The sequence below is a fragment of the Lepus europaeus genome, chromosome 18 (genome assembly GCF_033115175.1).
Source record: "Lepus europaeus isolate LE1 chromosome 18, mLepTim1.pri, whole genome shotgun sequence".
NCBI classification, from domain to species: Eukaryota; Metazoa; Chordata; class Mammalia; order Lagomorpha; family Leporidae; genus Lepus; species Lepus europaeus.
Window position 1 is genome coordinate 53,183,033 of NC_084844.1, and position 27,201 is coordinate 53,210,233.

General features: G+C 47.3%; 1 protein-coding gene across 1 annotated transcript in view; it reads right to left on the reverse strand.

Moving 5' to 3' along the window:
* The window catches only part of STX8 (syntaxin 8), a 295,947-nt gene that overhangs the window by 104,621 nt on the left and 164,125 nt on the right, over nt 1–27,201 (reverse strand). The window contains exon 7 of the mRNA XM_062216055.1: nt 5,317–5,418. Within this exon, the coding sequence (XP_062072039.1) occupies nt 5,317–5,418 (102 nt within the window). The remainder of the gene's footprint in view (nt 1–5,316; nt 5,419–27,201) is intronic.

Here is a 27,201-nt window from a genome sequence, read left to right on the forward strand (position 1 = left end):
ATGGCTGGGGCCTAGGAGACTGGAGCTTCATGCTGGTCTCCCACGTGGCTGCAGGGGCACAAGCATTCGGGCCATCGTCCGCTGCTTTCCCAGGTTCACTACAGGGAGCTGGACCCGAAGTGGAGCAGCCAGAAATGTAAGTGGCCCATATGGGATGCTAGCATCGCAGGTGGAGGCTTAACCTGCTGTGCCACAGCGCTGGCCCCATCTGACTGCACTTTAACAAAGCTGGCATTTATATGGACTCACTAGTCCCAGTTGCTGTCCCACCCGCCTGGCTGTCGTTTAGTCTGTATCATAATCATTAGGACAGGCTGAGTGTCCCTTACCTGAAACGCTTGGGACCAGAAGTATTTCAGGTTTTGGATCTTTCTTTTCAGATCTTGAAATTTTTGCATCATGTAATGAAACAGTTCGGGGATGAAACCAAAGTTTAATGCAAACTTCACTTATGTTTCATACATACAATATACAAGGGGGTCTTTTAAAAGTTCATGGAAAACACATACTATGAAAAAACTCCATGAATTTCTATTTTTTTTTTTTGCATCTTTATAAACTTATCTTCTAATTCCTTTTTTTCCCAAATTTTTTTTTAAAGATTTGTTTATTTGCTTGAAAGCTGAGTGAGTGAGAGTGAGAGTGAGAGAGAGTTAAATCTTCCATTCATAGGTTTATTCCCCAGATGATTCCAAAAGCAGGGGCTGTGCCAGGTCAAATCCAGGAGCCAGGAGCTCCACCTGGGTCTCCCATGTTGGTGGCAGGGACCCAAGTACTTGAGGGATCATTTATTGCTTCTCAGGCTAATTGGCAGGGAGCTGGATTGGAACAGAAGTAGCATGGACTCAACCTGGTGTACCTGATATGGATGCAGGCATCCCAAGTGGCGGCTTAGCCCACTGTGTCACAACGCCAGACTTTTGGAAGTCTCCTTATGTGCAGACCCTAAAGGGAATTCCATTTGGTGTCTCTGTGTGCCTGGGTGTAGGCTGAGACGTGTTACATGAAGTCAGGCGTGGAATTTTCAGCTTGTGGCATCGGCTGGCAAGAAGTTTCAGATTTTGGAGTGTTTTGGGTTTTTGGATGCTCAGGCTGCTGTAAGTGCTGTTCTCCTTCTACTGGGACATAGGACGCTCAGGATGTGAGGGACAGAGCCCCAGCTGCGGCCCAGGTCTGCAGGATGCCTCCCCCCTGCCCTACTCCATCTCCCACTAAGACGACCCCGGCTGAGCTGAGGGCACATGTGGGCGTTCTGGGTTGGGACAGTGTGAACGCCCAGTCTGTCCGCTGTGCCGGTTCCTTACTGCATCGCTCAGACACTGCTGAGCCCACAATCGACGTGCCTAGACCACATGACGTAACAGTCAGTGCGCCCAGGAGCCCAGAGTCATTCAGAATTCTCAGTCTGGGCTTTCACAATCAGCCCCCTCGGTCAGACGCAGACAAGGCTCTCGTGTGAATTCTAATGAGGACCAGGCTCACTGAATATTTAAACTGCAGTCACAAAGATCCACTTTCACAGCAATGCCTTTCACACGAGTAACACATCTGAAAATACATAAAGTGGACCGGTGGACAATATCAGTCTAATTTGTGTTTTTGAAGCTCGGAGGGAAACATAAAATAAAATTAAATAAAATTAAAAAAGCAATACTGTTTTTGACTGGATGCGATCCCCGGGGTGGGGCTCCGGGAAGAAAAAGCACAAGAAGAAAGAATTTGGTAAAAAATGTTCCAGCCCAGCCTGGGCTACGGAGGGAAAGGTTCACAAAGAGGTGCCGGGGTCCTTTGTTAACAACTGAACAAACAAATTCATCATCGGGCCCTTCTCCCGGGTGGCCCCCGGCGATCCCGTCTGTATTGATCGCCAGGAATTTCCTCACTGCTCAAGCATCTCCGAGTGACAGGGCAGCCCATGGCGGAAGATGCGCGGAAGGAGGCTAACAAAAGGCCATTTCATGGTTCACACCCGATCTCGGAATCCACACCTCGCTTAAACAGCGACTGGCGTGCGACCCACACGGGAGCGACGGCTTCTGTGCCCCTGTCCCCGCTGCAACCCTCCCGTCCCAAACACACCTTGCCTGCAGCTTCACGTATGTGCGCCTGTGCTTACACACACAACAGGACAGAGCCAGTCTTGCACATGAGGAAACCAGATCATTAATAGTTTGTCAAGGCTTGAGGCTCTTGGGCCAAAACTCCACCCCTCAAATACCTTTGATTTACCCTGGCTTTTCAGTATCTTCTAAAGTAATGTTTATGGAAAGTTTGCTTTTCTAATTTTTTTTTTTAAGAATTCGTCCTCTGGTTGAGTCTCTGCTCTGTTGGTACCAAATATGTGCATGGGATTTTGAATTTCAGTTACTTTTTCTTTCTTCTATAGAAGGCCACATGCCCACCCCCACAAGCTTTCTATGTATTTGACTCATCTGACTTAAGCCCAGGCAGAGCCCTGGGCTTCTAGCTCTGGTCTGGCCCAGCCCCTGCTGCCGTAGGCATCCGGAGAGTGAACATGTGGATAGAAGCTCTCCTTTTGTCTACCTGCCTGCCTTTCTGTCTGATTTCCAAATAAAAATGATTTTTTCCCAAAAAAATTTGAAAAAGGACCAAACAAAACTTGTGGAAAATAAAAAGTGACTGAAATTCAAAATCCCGTGAAGGAAGTGATATAGTGTCTCTACAAGCGGGACCTCCTTAGAGCCGTAGGGGCCACAGGCTGAGAGCCTCCACCAATGAGCAAAGGCTCACAACACAGGTCAGCAAATGCACACATGGTTTCAAGTTTTCCTTTAAAGAATAAAAATGCAAGCCGGCGCCAAGGCTCAATAGGCTAATCCTCCGCCTGCGGTGCCGGTACCCGGGGTTCTAGTCCCGGTCGGGGCGCCGGATTCTGTTCTGGTTGCCCCTCTTTCAGGCCAGCTCTCTGCTATGGCCCAGGAAGGCAGTGGAGAATGGCCCAAGTGCTTGGGCCCTGCACTCGCATGGGAGACCAGGAGAAGCACCTGGCTCCTGGCTTCGGATCAGCACAGTGCGCTGGCCGCAGCGGTCATTGGGGGGTGAACCAACGGCAAAGGAAGACCTTTCTCTCTGTCTCTCTGTCTACTCTGCCTGTCAAAAAAAAGAAAAAAAAAAGAATAAAAATGCAAAAAAAAATTTTCCTCCCATTTAAAGATGTCAGGTGTGAGAAAGAATGTAAGTATCGTAATTGGTTGTCAATGCACAATAATGATGGAAATGTTAATACCAGAAACAAATCAAGGGGATAAAATAATTCTCTCCTAGGCATTGCCATTCAAAGAATAAGGAAGTTAATTTTTCAGTATCTACTTAACACTGTCGTGCTGCTTCGTTCTGAACCACTGTGTGTAAATAATCCTGTTATTGACTATAAGAGGGGTCTTCAAAATGTTCTTGGAAGATGTGTGGGTTCCAATTTATTTTAACCACTTCATTATCCCCCATCTCAAAGGTGGAAAAACTGTGGCAAAGGGGAGCCTGGGCTTTGCTGAGGTCACGCAGCGGCTAAGTGGGGAAGCTCGGCTGCGAGCCTGGGCTCCAGAGCCCTCTCCTACCCGCTGTGCTGCAGCCCCCTCTAGAAATACGGAAGACGGTCACTGCTAGACAGCTGGGCTCTTTATGGAGTTTTTGAAGACCGGGTTAGGCTTCAGCAAGTTTAGATGCGCACAAGAACTGATGATCCTAGGAGACAGAGCCTCTCATGTCTGCAGGTCCAGGATCTAGTCCCCAGGGACTGGCGGTGGGCTAGTCAGCTTGTGGTTACTGTAAGGAAACTCCTCAGGTGGGCTACTTCACAAAGAAAGGTTCTGGAGGTGTAAAGTCCAGGGGCCTCACTGGTGATGGACTCACTGTGGGCAGAACCCCAGCAGGAGACAGGAAGCACAGGTGTGTGTGTGTGTGTGTGTGTGTCTGTCTGCCTGTCTGGTCTCTCTCCTTGCTCTTACAAAGCCTCTGGGGTTCAATCACGAGGGCTCCATCCTCACCACCTTACTGAATCCTCGCCACCTCCCAAAAGCCCCGCCCTCTTAATTCCTCACAATGGGGAGCACATCTCAGCCATGGGAGACACTCAGACCAGAGCTAGACCATACCGACCGGTACTGCAAAACGCAGGAGGAAGCCACAGGGTGCAAACACCTTTAGGAGCAGAAGCCCAGGTGCATTGGCCTCTGATGGGTGAGAACTGCCAGGGGGCAGGGAGAGCAGGACCACTGTGATAAAGGGACACCCCCTTCCTCTGAGGGCCCAGAATCCAAATCTGCCCAACCTGGCCTCCTCTGCTGCTCTCTGGACTTCTTGCTTCACCAGCATATAGGCAGGGCGGGCAGTGTGCTTCCAGCCTCACCTCTCAGGGGACCCTGGCACTGAGGTCCCACCATTCTACACCTGGATCCAGCTGGAGGAACCCACTGTACTTTCCATACGAAAAAGGCTACAAGTCAGGGAAAACTTGTGCATGGATTACTAGTTCCCTTACTCTCCTTGCATTTCTATTTTAAATAAACGTGCTAGCTTTGTCGACTCGGTACACCTGTGTGGAATGAAGCACCAAACACAATCCCTGTGGTTGCTGCTGCCTTCACCAACACTCAGCATCACTTGCTTTGGGCGAGACACCATGCACAGGCAACACAAAATTTAAACCTCATGGAAAACAGCATCGGGATTTCTGCAGAACAAGTACCCGTGTCAGAACTGCTCCGTGTGCTCGCTAAACAGTAAGTATTCCTGAACACCACCCTAGACCTACTCCACTGGAGTTTCTAGACAGTCTGGGAACCAGCACCACAAGCCTGCACTCCCAGGGATGCTTACCTCGGCACAGGGTTGCATGTTTTACAAAGGAAGTGTCAAGAAGTTATAACGGCATCACGAAATGCTATTTGAACTCAATCAGACCTCAGAACCTGAGCAGCTCCTTGTGGCTCTTAAGGTTCAATAAACAAGCAGGTGATGTAGAAAAAAAAATCAAGTTCACCTTTAAAACCCACAAGGTCTCCCACCAGCAGTTTGTATAATGGTATACAATGTTCCAAGCCATTCATTTCTGTCAACACAGAGGAAGGTTTCATGTTTTAAATTCTTAAGAAAAACTCTAAATGATATTCCCTCTGAATTCCAAACAGCTCACTTCAGTTTTAGTAAGACTTACACATCTTTTAGCAGTTTCAAAGCTTCATCGGACGGCACTGTCCGCGTTAGAAGAGCGACCAAATCCCCAGGGTAAGCAGACAGACCGGGGCAACTCAGGGGTGAGCGCAAGGGAGAAGCAGGGTGACGCCGGCTCTCTCTTACCGCACGAGGCTGACTTTCTGTCCACCAGGCTCACGCGTCTGGTTTCCGTGCGGAGTTTCTCGTCTGTGTTCTCCACCAGGTTGGCAAGGTCATCAATTATCTCTAGGAAGGGAAGCGAAGGTGCATGGTTAATACTCCCCCAAACACCCTGATTCACCTCACAGGGCCACAGCTGTGGCAGCTCCTTCCAGCAGGAGCCCCGTAATGGGCAGAACTAATGAATATTCTTTGACAAGTGCCCACCCAGTTGTCATTCCAGTATAAAGGTGACACAGACAAGACAGATCTCAGGGACCTGGGGGTCCTTCTCAAGAAAATTAGTTGAGGATGAAATCTAGCTAATCAAGACACGAATACAACACAGGACTCTAATGGAGAAGCCAAGACACTGTGACATAAGAGATGGTGGTAGGGGCAGGCGCTGTGGTGTAGCAGGTTAAGCCACCATCTGTGGCACTGGCGTCCCAAACAGGTGCCAGTTTGAGTCCCAGCTGCTCCATTTCCGAACCAGCTCCCTGCTAATGTGCCTGAGAAAGCAGTAGAAGATGGCCCAGGTTCTTGGGCCCCTGCACCCACATGGGAGACACAGATGGAGCTCCTGGTCCACTGTGGCCATTTGGGGAGTGAACCAGTGGATGGAAGATCTCTTTGTCTCTCCCTCTCTCTGTAATTCTTTCAAATAAATAAATAGGCCAGCGCTGCGGCTCACTAGGCTAATCCTCCGCCTGCGGGTTCTAGTCCCGGTCGGGGCGCCGGATTCTGTCCCGGTTGCTCCTCTTCCAGTCCAGCTCTCTGTTGTGGCCCAGGAGTGCAGTAGAGGATGGCCCAAGTGCTTGGGTCCTGAACCCGCATGGGAGACCGGGAGGAAGCACCTGGCTCCTGGCTTCAGATCAGTGCGATGCATCGGCCACAGTGGCCATTGGGGGGTGAACCAACGGCAAAAGGAAAGCCCTTCTCTCTGTCTCTCTCTCTCTCACTGTCCACTCTGCCTGTCAAAATAAATAAATAAATAAATAAAACTTAAAAAAAAAAGATAGTGAAGAACGAATCCAAGAAACACAAACATATTTAGCCCTCTTTATATCTGGGCTCTTGGTCCATGGAGTTAACCAACTCTAGAAAGAAAATACTTGGGGAAGAACCCTGCAGCTGTACCGAACATAAATAGACTTTTTTCTCTTTGTCATTATTTAAGAATACAATAGGACCACTGTTTACATAACACTTACACCTGGTATTGTAGGTAATTGAGATTTAAAATGTTGGGCTGGCACTGTGGTGTAGTAGGCTAAGCTTCCGTCTATAGCACCGCCACCCCATATGAGCATTGGTTCAAGACCCAGCCACTCCACTTCCCATCCAGCTCCCTGCTAGTGGCCTGGGAAAGCAGAAGATGGTCCAAGTGCTTGGGGCCCTGCACCCGCGTGGAAGACCCGTAAAAAGTCCTGGCTTTGGATCAGCCCAGCTCCAGCCAATGTAGCCATTTGGGGAGCAAACCAGCAGATGGAAGATCTCTCTCTCTCTACTTCTCAAATAAATACATCGTTAAGTAAATATACAGATTTTGGTGCAAATGTTTTTGAAATTCATGCATTTCATTATGCACATTTTCCATGACCTTTTGGAATAACTCTCATGTATGGGTGATGTGCAGAGTGTTACAGTATTATTCTGTAACACCATTACAATGATTTTACATACCTTTTACTTCATCAATACTTAAAGTAGGGGCAGGCATTTGGCCTAGCAGTTACAATGCTGGTTAAGATGTCTCTATCCAGTACCAGAGTGCCTGGTTTCAGCTGGGTTCCTGGCCCAGCATCCCTATTCTAGTTTCCTGCCAACGCAAACCTTGGCAAACAGCAGGCGATGGCTCAAGTGGCTGGTTCCCTGCCACCCACGTGGACAACCTGGATTGAGTTCCTGGCTCCCAGCTTTGTCCCTGCCCAGTCTTGGCTGTTGGAAGTATTTGGGAAGTGAATCAGCAGATGGCTCTGTCTCCTGTCTCTATAGCTAACTGCCTACCTTGAAACACCCACAGCCATGTGACTGTCAGTGTCCTTAAAACAAAGCTCGTCACAGTCCCCGACTCTGACTCTCCAACCTCCATGCTCCCTGTCTCAGTTAACAGCATCGGCATTCATTTGCTTGCCTTCTTCCTTCCTCTTCTTCACATGACATGCCACCTCCGAGTCACTCTTACTAATTCTCCCTCTTCCCCATCTCATCCTTTGTCCTCAACTCTCTTACTAATCTCTCACTGAACCGCACCAGTGTTTCTAAAACAACGATCGAACTTAGCTTCCCGTTTCTAATCCTGAATCTTTCTCTATACAATATTTAGGGACATATTTTTATTTTCTCAAATTTAATTAACATTTAAATAGCCACATACGGCATGGGAACTTAGTTAAAAAAAAAAAAAAAAAAAAAAAAAAAAAAAAAAAAAAAGAGGACGAAGACCAGAACATACCCCAGCCTCTTCCTTATAGTTTTGAAGAAAATCAATAGAGGGAATAAAATTAAATAGTAGATTGGAGAAGTTTGGCTCAGTGGTTAGGTCCTGTTCGAGTCCCGGCTGCTCCACTTCCAATCCAGCTCTCTGCTATGGCCTGGGAAAGCAGTAGAAGATAGCCCAAGTCCTTGGGCCCCTGCACCCATGTGGGAGACCCAGAAGGAGCTCCTAGCTCCTGTCTTTGGACCAGTACTGCTGTGGCCATCTGGGGAATGAAACAGTGGATGGAAGACCTCTTCTGTCTGTCTGTCTGTCTCTCTTTGCCTCTATAACTCTGCATTTCAAATAAATAAATATTTTTAAAAAAATGTAAATAGTCTAAAGTCTGCAATTAAAAACTATCAGGCAGGATTTTCTTAAAGAAGAAAACATGACTGTACGTTTTCTTAAACTCATTTCATAAATCACAGATAGTTTAAGAAAGCTGGGTGGTTATATTAACATCACATCAAATAGACTTCTAGTGAGTGAGTACATAGAGAGATTAAACTTTTCATCATGATTAAAGAAAATGTGACAAATATGGAAAATTGCCCAATGTTTAAAAGTTAAGGAATCTATCTTTAAACTCACATGACACAGACAAAATCACAACAGGCAGTAGAGAGTGTACGCAACTGAATTATAATGATGACTTCTGTAGACTGGGCATCTGTGTGGCCTCAAAACTTGTATGTTGAAGCCCTATCCCCCATGTGCCGGCATTTGGGAGTGGCACCTGTGGGAGGAGACCAGCTTCTGAGGATGGAGCCCTCATCAATGAAAGACTCTCAGTCCACGACCGAAATTTGCACCCTTATAAAAGAGGCCTCGGGGAGTTCTCTCCTTTGTCTGGGACTCCAGCAAAAAACATCTGTGTACCAGGAAGCAGGCCCTCACCAGATACCGAATCTGCCAGCACAGTGATCTTGGACTGCCAGCCTCCAGAAGTAGCCATGTGGCTCACTAGCCATGTAGCTCCTGGTGTTATGTTACAGCGGCCTGGATGGGAGAAGTCAGTAACCTGACAGAAAACAGTGTGGGTTGCCCCCAAAGCTGTACTTAGAGGTTTGTGCTCTATATGCATATGTTAGGAAAAGGGAAAGATGCAAACTCAACACTCAGATGTAAGGAGACAAAGTCGTCCCAAATGCAGAAAAAGGATTTCACTGCACATCTATTCATGACACAAATTCTCAGCTAAACAGGAAAGAAAGGGAACTTCTTCGCCTTGATAAAAGACGTGTCTGAAAAACTTGGAGCTAACGTCATATTTACCAGTGAAACACGGTAAAAGGATAAAGGCTACGATACACGCTCTGAGAGCTTTTATTGAGTGTTTTATCAGAAGCCCCACGATATACAGGAAGGCAAAGAGGCACGGGGGGGAAAGGCAAAAAGATTTGAAAGTCAGATGTGAAACTGTCTATCTGCAGATGGCATGACTGTGTGCATGGAAAAACACGGAATCTTTCCACGCAGATACAAAGTCAACGCTAAAAGGCATTCTATTTTTTCAAGGCAATGCCTTTTTCTAGCTTATAACAAACAATAGACAAAAAGTAGAAAACAATATCCATGTTAATACCATCAAAAATGACATCAAATGCTTAGAAATGAATCTAACAGAAGATGTGTAAGGCCTTTGATACCAGATTACCCCTTTGCTAAGGTCTCCTGATGCCCCAAACTCAAAACCTCTCATTAGGTTTCCCCACTCTGTTCTTCAAAGTTCTCTGTCTCAGGCTTTGACAACGGGTCTGATTTTTATATACATTCATATACATATCTATCTAATATAAACAATCCTGATAAAGAAAAAAACAAAGTCAGAGGTGTTAATAAAAATTCAAGATTTATTATAAATACACAGTAATCAAGAGAGAGAGGGAGGGAGACGGATATCATTTATTTGCTGGTTCACTTAAGCCAAGAGCCAGGAAGCCCTCTCCCTCTCTCCGTCATTTTGCTTTTCAAATAGATAAGTCTTTTTTTTCTTTTTAAAGAAAAGAGAGGTTGTGGTGCAGTGGTTAAGCTGCTGCCTGCAGTGCCAGCATCACACATGGGCACCAGTTCATGTGCCAGCTGCTCCACTTCCGATCCAGCTTCCTGCTAATACACCTGGGAAAGCAGGTGCTTGGGCTCCTGCACCCACATGGGAGACCTGGAAGAACCCCTGGATTCAGCCTGGCCTTGCCCTGGCTATTGCAGTCATCTGGTGAGTAAACCAATAGATGGAAGATCAATCAATCTCTCTTTAACTTTGCCTTTCAAATAAAGAAATAAATCTTTAAAAAAGAAACAAAATGACAACTGGTCAGACATCATCCACACAGAATGTTCTGGGGCAGGCATCACAGTGCACCGGGTATTGGATAAAGGCACACAGATCAATGGTATAAAACACTGAGTCTGGGCTGGTGCTGTGGTGGAGCAGGTAAAAGCCGCCACCTGCAATGCCAGTATCCCATATGGGTGCCGGATCGTGTCCTGACTGCTCCACTTCCGATCCAGCTCTCTGCTATGGCCTGGGAAAGCAGTAGAAGATGGCCCAAGTCCTTGAGCCCCTGCACCCGTGTGGGAGACCCGGAAGAAGCTCCTGGCTCCTGGTTTTGGATTGACGCAGCTCTAGCCGTTGCGGCCAACTGGGGAGTGAACCAGCAGATGGAAGACCTCTCTCTCTGTCTCTGCCTCTCCTTCTCTCTCTGTGTAACTCTGACTTTTAAATAAATAAATCTTTTTAAATTTTTTTTTTTAAACTGAATCCAGAGATAGTGTGGGTGTGTGTGTACATACATACCCAATTCTCAACACTGGTACCAAAAGAGACAATCAAGGAAAGAAAAGTCTTTTAAAGATTTTTTTTTTAAGATTTTATTTATTTAAAAGGCACAGTGACAGAGAGGAAGACACACAGAGAGAGACAGGGAGATATCTTCCATCTGCTGGTTCACTCCCCAAAAGGCAGCAAAGGCCAGGGCGGGGCTAGGCTGAAGCCAGGAAGCTAGAACTCCATCCAGGTCTCCCACGTGGGTGTCAGGGGCCCAAGTACTCAGGCCATCTGCTGCTGCTCTCCTAAGTGCATCAGCACAGACCTGGACAGGGAGCAGAGCAGCCAGGACTCAAACTGGCGCTCTGATTTGGGATGCCAGTATCGCAGGCAGCAGCTTAACCCCCTGCACCAATGCTGGCCTCAGATTTGTTTATTTACTTATGTATGCATGCATCTATTTGAGAGGCCAAGCGACAGAGAGGGAGAGCCATGGAGAGAGAGATCTCTTCCATCTGCTGGTTCACTCCTCAAATGGCTGCGATAGCCAAGCCCAGGCCAGGCTGGTATTAAGAGCCAGGAACCCCATCCCCCTCTTCTGTCACTCTTATTTTCAAATATGTAAGTAACTAAATCTTTTTTTTAAAATTTTTTATTTATTTATTTATTTGACAGGCAGAGTGGATAGTGAGAGAGAGAGAAACAGAGAGAAAGGTCTTCCTTTTTGCCGTTGGTTCACCCTCCAATGGCTGCTGCAGCTGGCGCATCGTGCTGATCCGAAGCCAGGAGCCAGGTGCTTCTCCTGGTCTCCCATGTGGGTGCAGGGCCCAAAGACTTGGGCCATCCTCCACTGCCTTCCCGGGCCATAGCAGAGAGCTGGCCTGGAAGAGGGGCAACCGGGATAGAATCCGGCACCCTGACCGGGACTAGAAACCGGTGTGCCGGCACCACAAGGCAGAGGATTAGCCTGTTAAGCCACGGCGCCAGCCATTTTTTTTTTTTAATCAAGCCGGTCAGACATCAAAACAACATGTTCTGGGGCAGGTGCTATGGCCCAGTGGGTTAAACTGCCACTGGGGATGTACATCCTCTATCTGAGTGCTGGCTGCTGTGCTTCAGATCCAGCTCCCTGTTAGTGCGCCTGGCAGGCAGCAGATGATGGCTCAAGTAGCTGAGTCCCTGCCACCCACATGGGAGACCCAGATGAGCTCCAGGCTCCTGGCTTTGGCCCAGCCCAGCTGAGGCTGTTGTGGACATTTGAGGAGTGACCCAGCAAGCAGAAGACTGGTATCTCTCTCTCTCTCATTCTCTCACTTCTCTGCCTATTCAAATAAATAAATCTTAATAAATTATAAAAATGAAAGCATTTCTGTTCATCCAAAGATATCATTTAAAAAACTACTAAATGAATCACAGACAGGTAAAAAAAATATTTGCAAGGGCATATATGAAAGTATTTGTATCCAGAATATGTTAAGGACGCCCTACCTATGAACAACTAAAAGACAAACTACGTTATTCCAAAGAAGGCAAAGGGTATGAACAGATGCTTGGCAAAAGAAGATCCACAAATGGCCAATAAGCACATGAAAAGGAGCTCAGTGTCACTGGTCATTAGGGAAATGCAAATTTAGCCACAGGGAGACACTATGTCACACTCTCCAAGATGCTAGAGTGAACTCTGATCCCACACAAAGGGCACTGAGGAGCGTAGATCTGTTTCTGTCAGGTTAACCACGTCGCCAGCCTCTTCGCCAGAAGCTCCCTTCTGAGTACTTCCCAGACAGAAATAAAAACACACCTCTCGAAAAGACCTGCATAAAAATACTCATAGTCACACTCATTCATAAGAACCCCAAACTAGAAACAACCGAAACAGCCATCCGCAGAACACACGGGGACCTGTAAAACGAGAATACTACCAGCAATATAAAAACAATGAGCCAGGGTGGGCACTTAGCCTGGTGGTGAGCACGCTGGCTAAGTCTCCGCCTCCCGTCGGAGGACCTGGGCTGGATACCCAGCTCTGGCTCCCGACTGCTGAGACTGGGGATCCTGCCACCCACAAGAGAGGCTGGGCTGGGTTCCCACACCCAGCCCCAGCCTCTGCAGGCACTGGTACAAGTGAACAGTGGGTGAGAGCTCTGTCCTCTTTCTGCCTCTCAAGTAAATGAACAGAGCCATCTACGAATGCCTGTAAACGGGACATTAAGGGGCATGCTGGTGATGCGCGGGCAGAGCAGAGCCATGGGAAAAGTTGGAATATTTCAGAACACAGGTGCAACTCTGGGCAGGCCGGGGCCGGGCCATCTCAGAGGAAAACGAGGAGCAGCGCGTGGGAAACTGGAGTGAAGGGCATCCTTGTCATTCAGCTGCACAGAACCTGGCGGAATTCCGTCTGGGCCCCAGCACTTTGGGGAAGGCAGAACTGAAGGGCGATGACCTAGGCTGTCTGGCAGAAGCAGCAGCTACGCTGTAAAGCACTCGGGGTGCAACTGATGTCAGCAGAGAGATGACTGAAAGACAGAAGTTGCAATTCAAAAGCAAACAGAGGGGCTGGCGCCGTGGCATATCGACGAAGCTGCCTACTGCAGTCCAGCATCCCCTAAAGGTGCCAGATCAAGTCCCGGCTGCTCCACTTCCGATCCAGCTCTCTGCTATGCCTGGGAAAGCAGTAGAAGAAGGCCCAAGTCCTTGAGCCCCTGCACCCGCATGGGAGACCCGGAAGAGGCTCCTGGCTTCGGATCAGCGCAAGCAGAGTGGTAAGATATGGGAAATTCACAGCCTGACCATGGAAAGAGTGAAGAAAAGAAACAACACAACCCACAATTTTGGGAGAGAAGCAGATGGGGTGTGAGGGAGCCTGTTATTGTTCCCCAAGACCATGGGAGAAACACATATCAGAGATCTGGGAGGTGTCCCTCCTGCCCCGAGCTGCCCCAGGCCTCTGCTCCTCCCATTCTGGTGCAGTGCTGCTCACTCACGGCAGCTGCCATTCAAATGCCCCCAGCGCAGCAGGACACAGATCCAGAAGGTACAGGCAGCAGGGCTCGGCACTGTCCACGTAGTGCTGTCTGCGGGCCCACAGGATGCAAGAGCGCTGGGGGCACGGCCACCTGCACCCACGCTCAGAGGATGTGCACGTGTTTGAGAGCTTAATCCCCAAATCTGTAAGTTAAGGCTATTTGCATTGGGAAGTGGGATCTTTAGGAAGTAATAAGGGTTGGGGGAGAACAGGAAGCCGCCGCGTCCAGGAGGGCAGTAAGGGCTGCACAAGGGGAGGAAGGGAGACCCGAGCCCACGTGCTTGCTCTGTCTCGCAGGCCCTCACCAGATGCAGCCCCTGGGTCTTGGACATCCCAGCTTCCAGAACTGTGTGAGAAGTAAATTTGCTTTCTTTATAAATCACCCAGTCTCTGATTTTATGGTGCAGCAGCAGAAGATGGAATAAGACAGCTCCCTTCTAAGATGGACATAAACACAGATCTTTTCCTATCCAATTGCAATACATAAGCCCGCCCAGCCAACAGGGTATCACAGGAACTCTTCCAAGTCAATGTATGGCTTTCAGTCATAATTTCAAAAGGTGACGAGACACTCATTCCATAATTGCTGACTGCAGGCTACTCAGAATGCTTCTCTATTTCTAGATAGTGATTCCTCCCTCCACTATTGCTTTCATCCTTTTATATCATGTCCGTAATTGAAACACCATCAATCATGATTGCTTCCTGGATTTTGAACAGGTCGTCAGACTGTGTTTTTAAGAGGTTTATACGGCCACTGTTGGTTGCTTTAGTGGCATTTTATTCCACTTGTCGGTCATGCTGTCCTCAGAGGGAGATTGCCAAGGCTGGGGAGGTGAGGGGAATCCCCACCTTGCAGACCCCGCCCCCAGTTCCAATCACACGCGCTGAGAAGCCAAAATAACCACAGGTTCGGAGTGCAGGCTGTGACACAGTCCGTGGAGTATTTCAGGTTCTCGGTAGTCCAGTCTCCTAGAGAAAGTGACACCTCGCTTCCAGGTAGGTATTCGCATCCGGTCTGAGAAGGGGCTTACATTTCTAGCCTCTCTTAAATCTGAGACAGCACGTGCCACTCCAGCACAGAATGGGGAAAATGAACCACGTAGAGGTAGCACAAAACCAACTGAATCAAAGCATGCAAGTCCTGTGTGGTGCTGAACTATCTGACTCCAACGATGCTTCAAACTGTTTCTTTCTATTCCCTATTACAACCTCAGTGAACTTTTATAGCAAGGCAGACTACCATTTTATGCCTTGGATGGATGTGATCTTACATAATAGATAGTTGTGCTTCCAAAGTGATTCCTTGTATATTGCTAAGCCTTTTGCTTACACTGCCCAAAACATGGGAAGACAGATGTTTAACACACACACACATACACACACACACACACACCAGTGGCCGGAGGGTATTCCTTGAAACTCCTCATTCCTGCAGCTGAAACCACATTCAAAATTATCAATGTAAATGAAAGGTGCTGGCACTGTGGCACAGCAGGTTAGGCTGCCGCCTTGGGTGTGGACATCCTGTACTAGAGCACCAGTTCGAGTCCCGGCTGCTCCACTTCCAATCCAGCTCCCTGCGAATGTGCCTGGGAAAGCAGCAAAAAATGGTCTGAGTGGGTGGGCCCTGCCACCTCCTTGGGAGACCTGGAGTTCCTGCTCCTGGCTGCAGCCTGACCCAGCCCGGCTATTGCAGACACCTGGGAGTGAATCAGAAGATGGAAGATCTCTCTTTCTGTCTCTCCCTCTCTTTAATTCTGCCTTTCAACTAAGTAAATCTTAAAAATAAATAATGAAAATTTAAAATGCGGGGGGTAGGGAGGATGGCTTGAGCTCTACTGAAACTGTCCACTAGGGAGATGGGTCAAACATTACAGGACAAGGGAACAGAAGGAAACACCGACTTGTGACTCAGCACGTGGGCATCATCACTCACCCGTGGGACCCCTGGCAGGGCAGTCTGCAGAGGAATCCAGCAGACCCATGAGAGTCTCTGGCCACAGGGGATGCTCCATGGGCTAGAAAAACATTCCCTGGCCACACTGCCATGCCCCGTATACATGGGGTGTGGCGGGGATGCCCTCCTCCTTCCCTGAGCAGACCCCAAGACCTGGCATCTGGGCCTAGTGTGTGAGACAGATGCACACACTCACACAGAACCTTTCTCGTGTGTCATGACAGACACGATTCTGTGTGTGAAAACAAGCAAAGAGAAAACGGGTATAAATAAAAAGAGCTGGGGGCTGGCGCTGTGGCATAGCGGGTAAAGTCACCACCTGCCATGCTGGCACCCCATATGGGTGCTGGTGTGAGTTCCAGCTGTTCCACATCTGATCCAGCTCTCTGCTGTGGCCTGGGGAAGCAGTGGAGGATGGCCCAAGTGCTTGGGCCCCTGCACCCATGTGGGAGACCCAGAAGCTCCTGGCTCCTGGCTTTGGATCAGCCCAGCTCCAGCCATTGCAGCTGGGGAATGTGAATAGAAGACCTTTCTCTCTCTCTGCCTCTGCCTCTCTGTAATTCTGCCTTTCAAATAAAATAAATAGATCTTTAAAAAGTAAGTAAATAAATAAATAGCTCAAAACAAAGGAACATCTGAGAAGCAGTCAAAACACTGACTGCTTCCTTTGTCCCTTTGCTCTGGAAAATGGAATTTCTCCAAGAAAGGGAGAATCCTTGAAAAAAAAAGATGATTGGTTTCCATTTTAAAAACAAATTTCAAGAGGACACTAAATCAGGCCGGCGCCGTGGCTCAACGGGCTAATCCTCCGCCTTGCGGCACCGGCACACCGGGTTCTAGTCCCGGTCGGGGCACCGATCCTGTCCCGGTTGCCCCTCTTCCAGGCCAGCTCTCTGCTGTGGCCAGGGAGTGCAGTGGAGGATGGCCCAAGTGTTTGGGCCCTGCACCCCATGGGAGACCAGGATAAGCACCTGCTCCTGCCATCGGAACAGCGCGGTGCGCTGGCCGCAGCGCGCTACCGCGGCGGCCATTGGAGGGTGAACCAACGGCAAAGGGAAGACCTTTCTCTCTGTCTCTCTCTCTCTCACTGTCCACTCTGCCTGTCAAAAAAAAAAAAAAAAAAAAAAAAAAAAGAGGACACTAAATCAATGCAATAAGAACAGAAAACCACAAGAAGAGAATGGTTTGTGATGACAAAAGACACTGTATATGTACAGAAGTAAAACTACCAAAGTAAGAACTACAGTGGAGGTAGCTATTTTTTTAAAGATTTATTTTTATTTATTTGAAAGGCAGAGTTAGAGAGAGAGAGGTCGATCTTCCAATGGCTGGTTCACTTCCCAACTGGCCATCATGGCCAGAGCTGGGCTGATCTGAAGCCAGGAGATTCTTCTGGGTCTTCCACGTGGGTACAGGAGCCCAAGCACTTGGGCCATCTTCTACTGCTTTCCCAGGAGCATCAGCAGGGAACTGGAAGGGGAGTGGAGCAGCTGGAACTCCAATCGGCGCTGTATGGGATGCTGGTAGGGCAGACAGCGGCTTAACCCACTAGGCCACAGCGCCAGCCCCAGAGGTGGGTATTTGGCACCATCGTTAAGATACTACTACACTGGTGTGCCTGGGTTTTCGTCCCAGCTCCTGCTCCGTATTTCAGCTTCTGGTTCAAGCACACCTGGGAGGCAGCAGGTGATGGCTCAAGTAGCTGAGTCCCTGCCACCCACAGGGGAGACCCAGACTACGTTCCCTGCCCCCGGCTTCAGCCTGGCCCAGACCTGGCTGCCGTGAGCACTTGGGGAGTGAACCAATGGGAGGGAGATCATCACTCTCTCCTTCTCACTCTCCCTGCCCCTCAAATAACACATTTTTAAAAGAACCCACAATGAAGGCAATTAAACAGATTGCGAACCAGATGACTGATTTAGAAACCATCTTGAATAACCTCTCAGAGGTCAGGGGAAAAAGGTTAGAGCCAACAAAATACAGGAGGAAAAAACAAACAGCAACAAACAGGAATAAAGATCTAGTAAAACAGGAGGAGAAGTGGTGACTGACTAAATAACAGGAAGTTTTCCTAGGACTGATAAAATACTTGACTTCATGTTACAGAGAACAAAACAAAACAGAATCCCCCCCCCTAAGCTCCTGGCAATATTAATGAAAAGGGTCTAGAAATATTCAGATCTCATGAAATTCCTGCATTTCAGGATAAAGAAAAAGTCAGCAAACATGCAAAAGGCAGGCAGAAGAGAGGGAGTTTACCAGCAAAGGAAGAGGGCAAAACCGCCATCCGAATTGTTCCTGGGTAACCCGGATACCAGAACACGACGGAGCCGGAAAGGTGTGAGGACGAAGGCCGTGATCTAAGAACGTCACACACAGCCACGCGATGGTGGATGCTCTCCAGTAAGACCCACACACCGGGCGGACATCATGCTGCAGGTGGAGACACATCCCATACACCTCAGTGCTGCTTTGCGCTCTGGGTACTCCTTTTCCAACCAAGCCCATTGTGAATGCATCATCCTGGGAGGCAGCAGATGAGCTGCTCAAGCGCTTGGTTCCCTAGGAGACCCAGACTGAATTCCTGACTCCTGGCTTTGGCCTGGCCTTGCCTAGCCTTAGCTGTTGCAGGCATCTGGGGAGTGAACCAGCAAATGGGAGATCGCTGTCTTTTTTCCACCTTTCTCTCCGTCACTCTGCCTTACACATACATCAACAAATCCTAACAAAACAAAGAGTCCTAATGAGGCAGGCGAGCAGAGAACACTCACCTACGTTGTTAAGTAGGAAGGGAGGTCATGGAAATAAAGGTGTTCAATGAAACCAAACCACATAGGCTTAGTGCATCACAGGACAGGACTCACATCTCTGACCTCTGACGCCGCAGCAGGCAGGTGTCTGGCCAGCGTTCCCCCACCCCGGCTAACATTCAGCCCTTTTTTGTCTCTCTTCCCACACTGCAGTGAGGTTTGCAATATCATTCATGATGTCTAAGGATTGTTCCCAACCTTAGCGATCATCTCCCATCTGCTGGTTCACTCCCCACATGCGAGGCCGAGAGCACAGACGCTCCTGGCCATGAGCTCCATCTGCAGAAAGCATGCCTGCGCATTCAGAGCTGGCAGGAAATCCGAGTCATCATGAACTGGTCTAGGTGCACATGTGCGTATACGTCTGTAACTGCTGTCACACATTTTACTTTTCTATTGGAAAGGCAGAGAGACAGAGATGGCACTGAAAGATCTTCCCCCAAATGCCTGCAATGGCTAGAGCTGGGCCAGGCTGAAGCCAAGAGCCCAGAACTCCATTGGAGTCTCCCACGGGGGTGGCAGAGACCCAGCTACTTGCTGCCTCTCCGTGTGCATGTTAGCAGGAAGCTGGAATTGAAAGCAAAGCTAGGACTTGAACTCAGGTACTCAGCTATGGGATGCATCATTCAGGAGAAATCACATTATAATATCCTCAAAGTGTGTATATAACTCAAGCACCGTTTGTGGAAAAAAAATAGTTACAGGGCTGGTGCTATGGCACAGTAGGTTAAAGCCCCGGCATTCCATGTGGGCGCCAGTTCTAGTTCCAGCTGCTCCACTTGCAACCCAGCTCTCTGCTATGGCCTGGGAAAGCAGTGGAAGATGGCCCAAGTGCTTGGGCCCCTGGATCCATGTGGGAGACTTGGAAGAAGCTCCTGGCTCCTGGCTGCAGATCAGCTCAGCTCTGGCTATTGTGGTCATTTGGGAAGTGAACCAGCAGATGGAAGACCTTTCTCTCTCTCTGGTTCTACCTTTCTCTGTAACTCTTTCAAATAAATAAAAATAAATTTAAAAAAATTAAGTTGCTTGACATATTTTCAATGGACAGGCATTTGGTGCAGCAGCTTAAGTTATCACTCCAGGAGTGGAGTGCTTGGCCTGAGTTGAGGTTACTCTTCTTCCAATCCAACTTGCTGCTCATGCACATCTTGGGAGGCAGCAAATGATGGCCTAAGTATCTGGGTCCCTGCCACCCACATGGGACACCTGGACTGAGTTCCCAACTCTTTTTTTTTTTTAACTTTTATTTAATGAATATAAATTTCCAGTGTACAGCTTATGGATTACAATGGCTTCCCCCTCCCATAACTTCCCGCCCACCCGCAACCCTCCCCTCTCCCACTCCCTCTCCCCTTCCATTTGCATCAAGATTCATTTTCAATTCTCTTTATATACAGAAGATCAATTTAGTATAAAGATTTCAACAGTTTGCACCCACATAGAAACACAAAGTGAAACATACTGTTTGAGTACTAGTTATAGCATTAAATCACAATGTACAGCACATTAAGGACAGAGATCCCACATGAGGAGCAAGTGCACAGTGGCTCCTGTTGTTGACCCAACAAATTGACACTCTAGTTTATGGCGCCAGTAACCATCCTAGGCTGTCGTCATGAGTTGCCAAGGCTATGGAAGCCTTCCAAGTTTGCCGACTCTGATCATATTTAGACAAGGTCATAAAAGACAGAGTGAGGATAGTAACCAATGATCCTAAGAGTGGCATTTACCAGGTCTGAACAATTATACAGCATTAAGTGGGGAAGAGGACCATCACTACACACAGGTTGGGAGTAGAGCCATTGGTGGTAGAATAGAGGTTATGATTACAAAGGAATGAGGCCCAAGTGCACTAGACAGGGCCTAGAACAAAGGACAGAGTCATTATTAGAGGAGCTAAGAAAGGTGCTGTCTAAGCTACAAGTAATTTTTCTGATTGAGAGGCAAATAGAACCTGATAGAAGGGGCTTGATAATAATCTGGTGGGCTTTAGGCCTTGTAAATTCAGAGGCCCAGACCTATCTATCTCTTCACATGGGGTATATCCTAAGGGAGGTGTGAACCTCCTAGGGGAAGGCACTCTGTTGACTTTCATTACTTGGCTGGCCTGGGAGGAGAGCTGGCCAGGGAAAGGCAGGGGGCATCTCTAACAAGAAATTTACAGTTCTGCCTGCAATGTTGCTGACCCTACTTGACCATCCCCTCAGCTGCGGTGGTCACTTTGGAAGTTGGGCTGAGTGAAGGGCTTTTCAGCTTAGAGCCAATAAGATCTGTGGCTCTGACCTGGGCATCCTTCGACTCCAGGGCAGGTCCATTTCCAGTGATCCAACTCTTGGCAGAGCTGCCAGGGCTCTTCATAAGCTGACTTCTGCTGAAGCCCAGGCTTACCACATTGAAAGCCACTGCAGTGGACTGGCCTGTTGGGTCTGCTTGAGGGCAGATCACTGTACAGATCAGCCATTAATAGGCCTGCCACCCATTGCTTCTGATGCCGAGCTTTCTTTTCCTCCTGGTTTGTGTTAAAGCAGACCAGAGGATGCAAGTCAAGGGAGCGCCCAAGTCCCATCTCTAATCTTCGGTGGCCTGAACTACAAGTATGTAGTCACAGGCATGTTCTGTAGTAGTTTTTCTAAGGTAGATAATGCCAATGAGGAAAATTATATTCTCAGTTTAAAACTTTCTTTCCCTTTTGTCTGAAAGGGAGGTTTTTTCTACTTTATACTTTGCTGATGGCGAAGTGAATCTAGCTATGAGATTATTATTTAAGTTCTTATTTTGGCTATGCTATTATACAAAAATGTTAGCCATCTCTTTTATAAGGTCTAAAGATTAAATTGTACGTCCTACAGATTCCTTCATAATAGAATTAGTTTCCTACCTTGAAGGGAATAGAGAAATGAAAGAACAAGTTGGGCTTAGAATAGAGAAATGAGGGAGCAAGTCCTAGATCGCTTGCTGACAATTCTTAGCTCCATCCTTGGTCAACCATGGCTGTTGCAGGAATTCAGGGAGTGAACCAGTGGATGAAAGGTCCCTGTCTCCCCTCTTTCAAACAAAATAAAAATAAGTAAAATCGTAAAAGCTCATTGACCAAACAACAACAAAAATTCACAGAACATTAGAACAACTAGGCATTTATTTTAAAAATGTATTTTCAGGCAATGAGGAAATAAATGGAAAAGAGGAAATTAAAATTTATTGAGTTACTATATAATAATATAAGACAAATCATGGTAAGTAATGAGTTCACTAAATATAAACCTATATATTTTTTGTAAAACTTAATATTAAACTTTTAACCTTTTCTGTTATGAAATATAACTCATAAGCAAAAGTACAAAAAAAACCACATACTTTGCATATGTTCAATGAATTGTCATGAAGTGTCATTTAATTATGACCTCAATCAAGATAAAGGAGACCACAAAAACTTTAGTGTCCCATGTCCCCATCTAATCACTCCCTTCTCCCACTTCCTCACAAAGTAATTAGTATACTGATTTTTAATAATCAGGTGCAAACTCTTTGATAAAGTTTTATTACCCATAAAAAAGTATTCTCAGTATTTAGCGATCACCTATGCTGTGAGTGACTCGGGGGGGGGGGGGGACCACCAGGTGATGTAAAAACCACTGGATGAGGGCAGTTGGGAACCAGCATATTCGCAGTCTCCTAACATCACCTCATGGGTTACATCTCTACAGGACTTAACCCACAGCTAGTCTCATAATGTAATAAACAGAAATGCGCAGGATACAATCCAGTGTTACTTAGTACACGGGGAATTAGAAAAACCTCAAATTACACGAGGAAAGACAATAGATACATGTCAATGCTAAGACACAACAACTGTTGGGAATTAACTGACAATCAAATAATTTAAAGTGGCTACAATAAACATTTTCCAACAGGCAAAGCTGAACACTCTTGAAATAAATGTGGGGGCCAGTGCTGTAGCGCAGAGGGTTAAAGCCCTGGCCTGAAGCGCCAGCATCCCATATGGGCGCCGGTTCAAGTCCTGGCTGCTCCTCTTCCAATCCAGCTCCCTGCTATGGCCTGGGAAAGCAGTGCAAGATGGCTCAAGTCCTTGGGCCTCTGCACCCATGTGGGAGACCTGGAGGAAGCTCCTGGCTCCGGATCAGCACAGCTCTGGCTGTTGCAGCCATCTGGGGAGTGAACCAGTGGATGGAAGACCTCTCTTATCTCTACCTCTCTCTGTAACTCTTTCAAATAAATAAATAAATAAATAAATAATAAAGAGAGAGAGAGAGAGAGAGAGGGAGAGAGGGAGAGAGGGAGAGAAGGAGAGAGGGAGAGGGGGAGAGATGGAGAGAGGGAGAGAGGGAGAGAGGAAGGAAGGAAGGAAGGAAGGAAGGAAGGAAGGAAGGAAGGAAGGAAGGAAGGAAGGAATGTGAAGACTACAGAAAGCCTCAGCAAAGAAACGGAAGATAGAGGAGAAAAACCAAATGCAAATTTTGGAACTGAAAAATGCAGTAACCAAATTAGAAAATTCACTGGATGAGCTCAACAGCAGAATGGAGATGGTAGAGGAAGGAGGCAGTGAATGGAAGACAGTTCAGTAAAAATTATCTAAACCCAAACAGGAAAGGGCAAAGAGGCTGGGGAAATAAGAATGGACAGAGCCTCTGGGAAAAGGTCAAACTCTCCCATCACTGGAGTCCCAGAAGGCAGGGAAAAGAATGCAGGGCAGCAGAGCAAAAACATTGGAAGAAATAACGACTAGAAATTTCCCAAATCTGGCCAAAAGCCTAAACCTACAAATTTGAGAAGCTTAAGAAACCCCCCGAAAAAATGGAAAAAAAAAACTGCACAGCCAGACACATTATCACCAAAACTGGACACTAAATGAACACTACAGACTAAGAAAATAATTATAGGGGAACAAACATTTCAAAGACGGCAGGTTTCTCATCAGAAAGCACAGAGGCCAGAAGAAAGTGTACCACCTCTGAAGTGATGAAGGAGAGCGCTGGCCCCACAGAAGCCTGTACTCAGGAAAAGTAGACATCAAGAGTGAGGTGAGGGGTGGGTGTTCGGGTTAGCCTGTAAGATGCTGGTTAGAGACACCCATATTCCACATCGGAGGTCAGGGGTTCTGTACCTTGGCCTTCGGTCTAGCTTCCTGCTAATGTAGATACTACAAGGTGGTGATGGCTCAAATATGTGGGTTCCTGCCACCCCTGTGAGGGATGAGGATTGAGCCCCTGGCCACTGACAGCAGCCGGGGAGTGAACCAGGAAACGGGAGTTCTTGCTCTGTCTGCGTCTACGTGTCTCTTTCTACCTCCCTGCCTCTTACGAAGAAAAGAATAATGGAGGCAAAATGAAGACGTTCTCAGGTAAAGTGCTACCAAGGACATGTGTCTGCGAGCTGATCCGAATGAACTACTAAAGGAGGTGCTTCCGACAGAAGGGAAATGGTGTCAGTAGGAAACCCGGCACGCCAGAAACCACAGAGATGTAACAGAAATGAATGTTACCTCTCTGGATAGGTACAACAGGGCTTCGAAACATTAATGGACAATGAAATTAAAAATCAATTTACTCTGGTGGGAACAGAATTCTGAAATCCACGCATAGTTTTTTCATAGTTTGTATTTTTCATGGCCCCTTGGAAGATCCCTTGCACATGTCTGTCCCTTCACATATGTGAGGAATTGCTTCCAGGACACCTCCTGCCTCCCACGGACACCAACATCTGTGGATGCTCAAGTCCTTTAAATAAAATGGCACAGGGGCCGGTGCTGTGGTGTAGCAGGTAAAGCCCGCTGCCTGCAGTGCCGGCATCCCATATGAGTGCCCGTTCAAGTCCTGGCTGCTCTACCTCCAATCCAGCTCTCTGCTATGGCCTGGGAAAGCAGTAGAAGATGGCTCAAGTCCTTGGGCCCCTGCACTCGTGTGGGAGACCCAGAGGAAGCTCCTGGCTACAGATTGGGGTGGCTCTGGCCATTGTGGCCATCTGGGGAATGAATCAGCAGACAGAAGATCTTTCTCTCTGCCTCTCTGTAATTGCTTTTCAAAAAAAAAAAAAACTTTAAAAAATAAAGTGGCACAGGTTTTACATATAACCTGTGCATAACCATCTGCGTACTTTAACTCATCTTTAGATTACTTATAATACCTTATATAATGTAAATGCTAAGGAGATAACTGTTGGATTATATTGCTCAGGGAATGTTGAAAAGAGTCTGTACATGTTCAGCACACGTGCCAATTTTTTGTAAAAAAAAAAATATATATATATATACATATATATATATTTTCAACACAGTTGGCTGAATCCGCAGACGCAGAATTGCGGAATAAGGAGGGTTGACTGTAATGGATTATCCTCCAGCTGACTTCTTCAATATTTGTTTGACGGTTGGAGGCAAAGCGTGCCTGGCTTTCAATATACAGGAGTGTAATGCATAATACAACTGCAAACATAAAAGGGATGAGGGCAAGGGGGTATGGATGGTGGTCAGGTTTCTATACTTCATTGGAAGAAGAGTAAAAATACATATTCTAACTTGACTGTAGAATTTTAAATACACATACTGTCATCCCTAGAAACCACGAAAACCGTTTAAAGAGATGCAGTAGAAAGCACAAGAAAAAGTAAAATAGGATACTGCAAAAGCTCCAATGTGCAACACCATTTATTCAGCATCTCCAAGGGATCAGTCGGCGGCTACGGGCCGGGGTGCTGAGAAGTGGGGGGTTGGTGTACGACTGCATAAGAGCAGTGCCGGGCTGCCCTGCAGAGTGGTGGAACTGCTCTGTGTGTCCTGCTGTGTGGCAGTGGCTACGCACGACTACACAGGTGTCAAAACCCACACAATGACACTCAGGTATTAATTTCAAAACTAAAATGCCAAAAAAAGTAGAAGATGAACAGAGAGGTAAGGGTCACAGCAGACTCTCTGAGAATGCTAATTGTTAAAGAACAAGGGGAGTGAAGAAAAAAAAAAAAAGGCAGCAAAGGAAGAAGGAAAACCAGCCCAGCCAGGAGAGAATGCTGTCGCAGAAGGCAGCACTGGACAGGTGGGCAGAACAAGCGGTGTCCACAGGACCGGCAATGGGCAGTCGGTGTTGACGGTGCAAAGGGCTGCTCTGGGTGCAGAGAGCAGGGTGGGGGGACGGCAGTGTGCCTCACTGGCAGGAGTGAACGCACACCAAAATGTGCTGGACTGGACTAGTGTCTTACAAAAACAAAGCCATTATTTTTTTTAAAATTTATTTATTTATTTTTGACAGGCAGAGTTAGACAGTGAGAAAGAGAGAGACAGAAAGGTCTTCCTTTTTCCATTGGTTCACCCCCCAATGGCCGCTATAGCTGGCGTGTTGGGGCTGGCGCGCTGTGCTGATCTGAAGCCAGGAGCCAGGTGCCTCTCCTGGTCTCCCAGCAGGTTCAGGGCCCAAGGACTTGGGCCATCCTCCACTGTACTCCCGGGCCACGGCAGAGAGCTGGAAGAGGAGCAACCGGGACAGGATCCGGTGCCCTGACCGGGACTAGAACCCGAGGTGCCAGCACCGCAGGCGGAAGATTAGCCTAGTGAGCAGTGGCACCGGCCACAGCCGTTATTTAAAACCGTAACAACCACTACTATTTGCTGAAAACTTGCCATGTGTTTCCCAATGTTGACTTATATACAATTACAGTTAAAGTTTAAAACAATGCTTTCACGCCCCTTAGGATAAGTTATGCTATTTAAATCATTCACTTAAATATCAACAAACACAAGTAAACATTCTTTCTGTTTATAGCTCTTTGTGGTGCTCAAAATATTCACATAAAAATCAAAATGAAACAAACTAAAATTCTGCTTGGCAACAATTCCACGTTGCCACGTGAAATCATTCAGGTTGCCACGTGAATTGCTTAGATGTGAATGTGGTAAAGACAAAAGCAAGCACTCTTTAGGTCCTGCTGTTCATTATTCCAACTTTGGAGACGTCCCTTCAACAGTGCGTGGGGTCTGGGGCAGGCTGTGGTCTTCTCTCAGAAGCAAATACATCAGTACGTATTGAGCGTACCTTCCTCTCTCATCCGCCAAGACCTACTGGGATCCAAGACAACTACCCCCACACTGAGGCTAGCATTGCATAGAAGACACAATACAGTAGCCACCCAAATGATCCAGAATATTCCTTTAATTTTAAAATTTTATTTATTTTTTTGCTTTGTTTGAAAGGTAGCAAGACAGAGATCTCCCATCTGCTGGTTCACACTTTCCGAATGTCTACAACAGCCAGGGCTGGGTCAGGCTGAAGCCAGGAGCCAAAAACTCAACCTGGGTCTCCCACATGGTGGCAGAGACCCCAGTACTTCAGCCATCACCTGTTATCTCCCAGCATGCACACTGAATCTAAGGCAGAGCTGGGACTTGAACTCAGGTAACCTGGTATGCGGTACAAGTGTCTTAAGCAGGGTGCTAACTGCTCTGCCCAATGCCTGCCCCTATTGTTTAAATATCATCATTCGTATCGAAACACAGACTCTAAAAACAGTCATCCAGAAACTCACAGCACTCAGACGATGACATCAACCTGTTTGAGGACCCAGGGTATTGCACACAATACCTCATCATGCATTAAACAGCCCTAGGACAGACAGAATAAACACTTCACCCATTTTCCTCTACCGTCAATAAAAAGTTTACCTTAACAAATATAAGCCACACCAGAACCTTTGCTAAGCAAGGTAACAAGAATTGGAAAACAACAACCACAAAAACACCCCAATCACTTTCCATTATTTTAGAGGACTGGAATCCTGGTGATAAGCGCTCAGCTCTGATTGAAATGATCTGCAGAGAGTCAA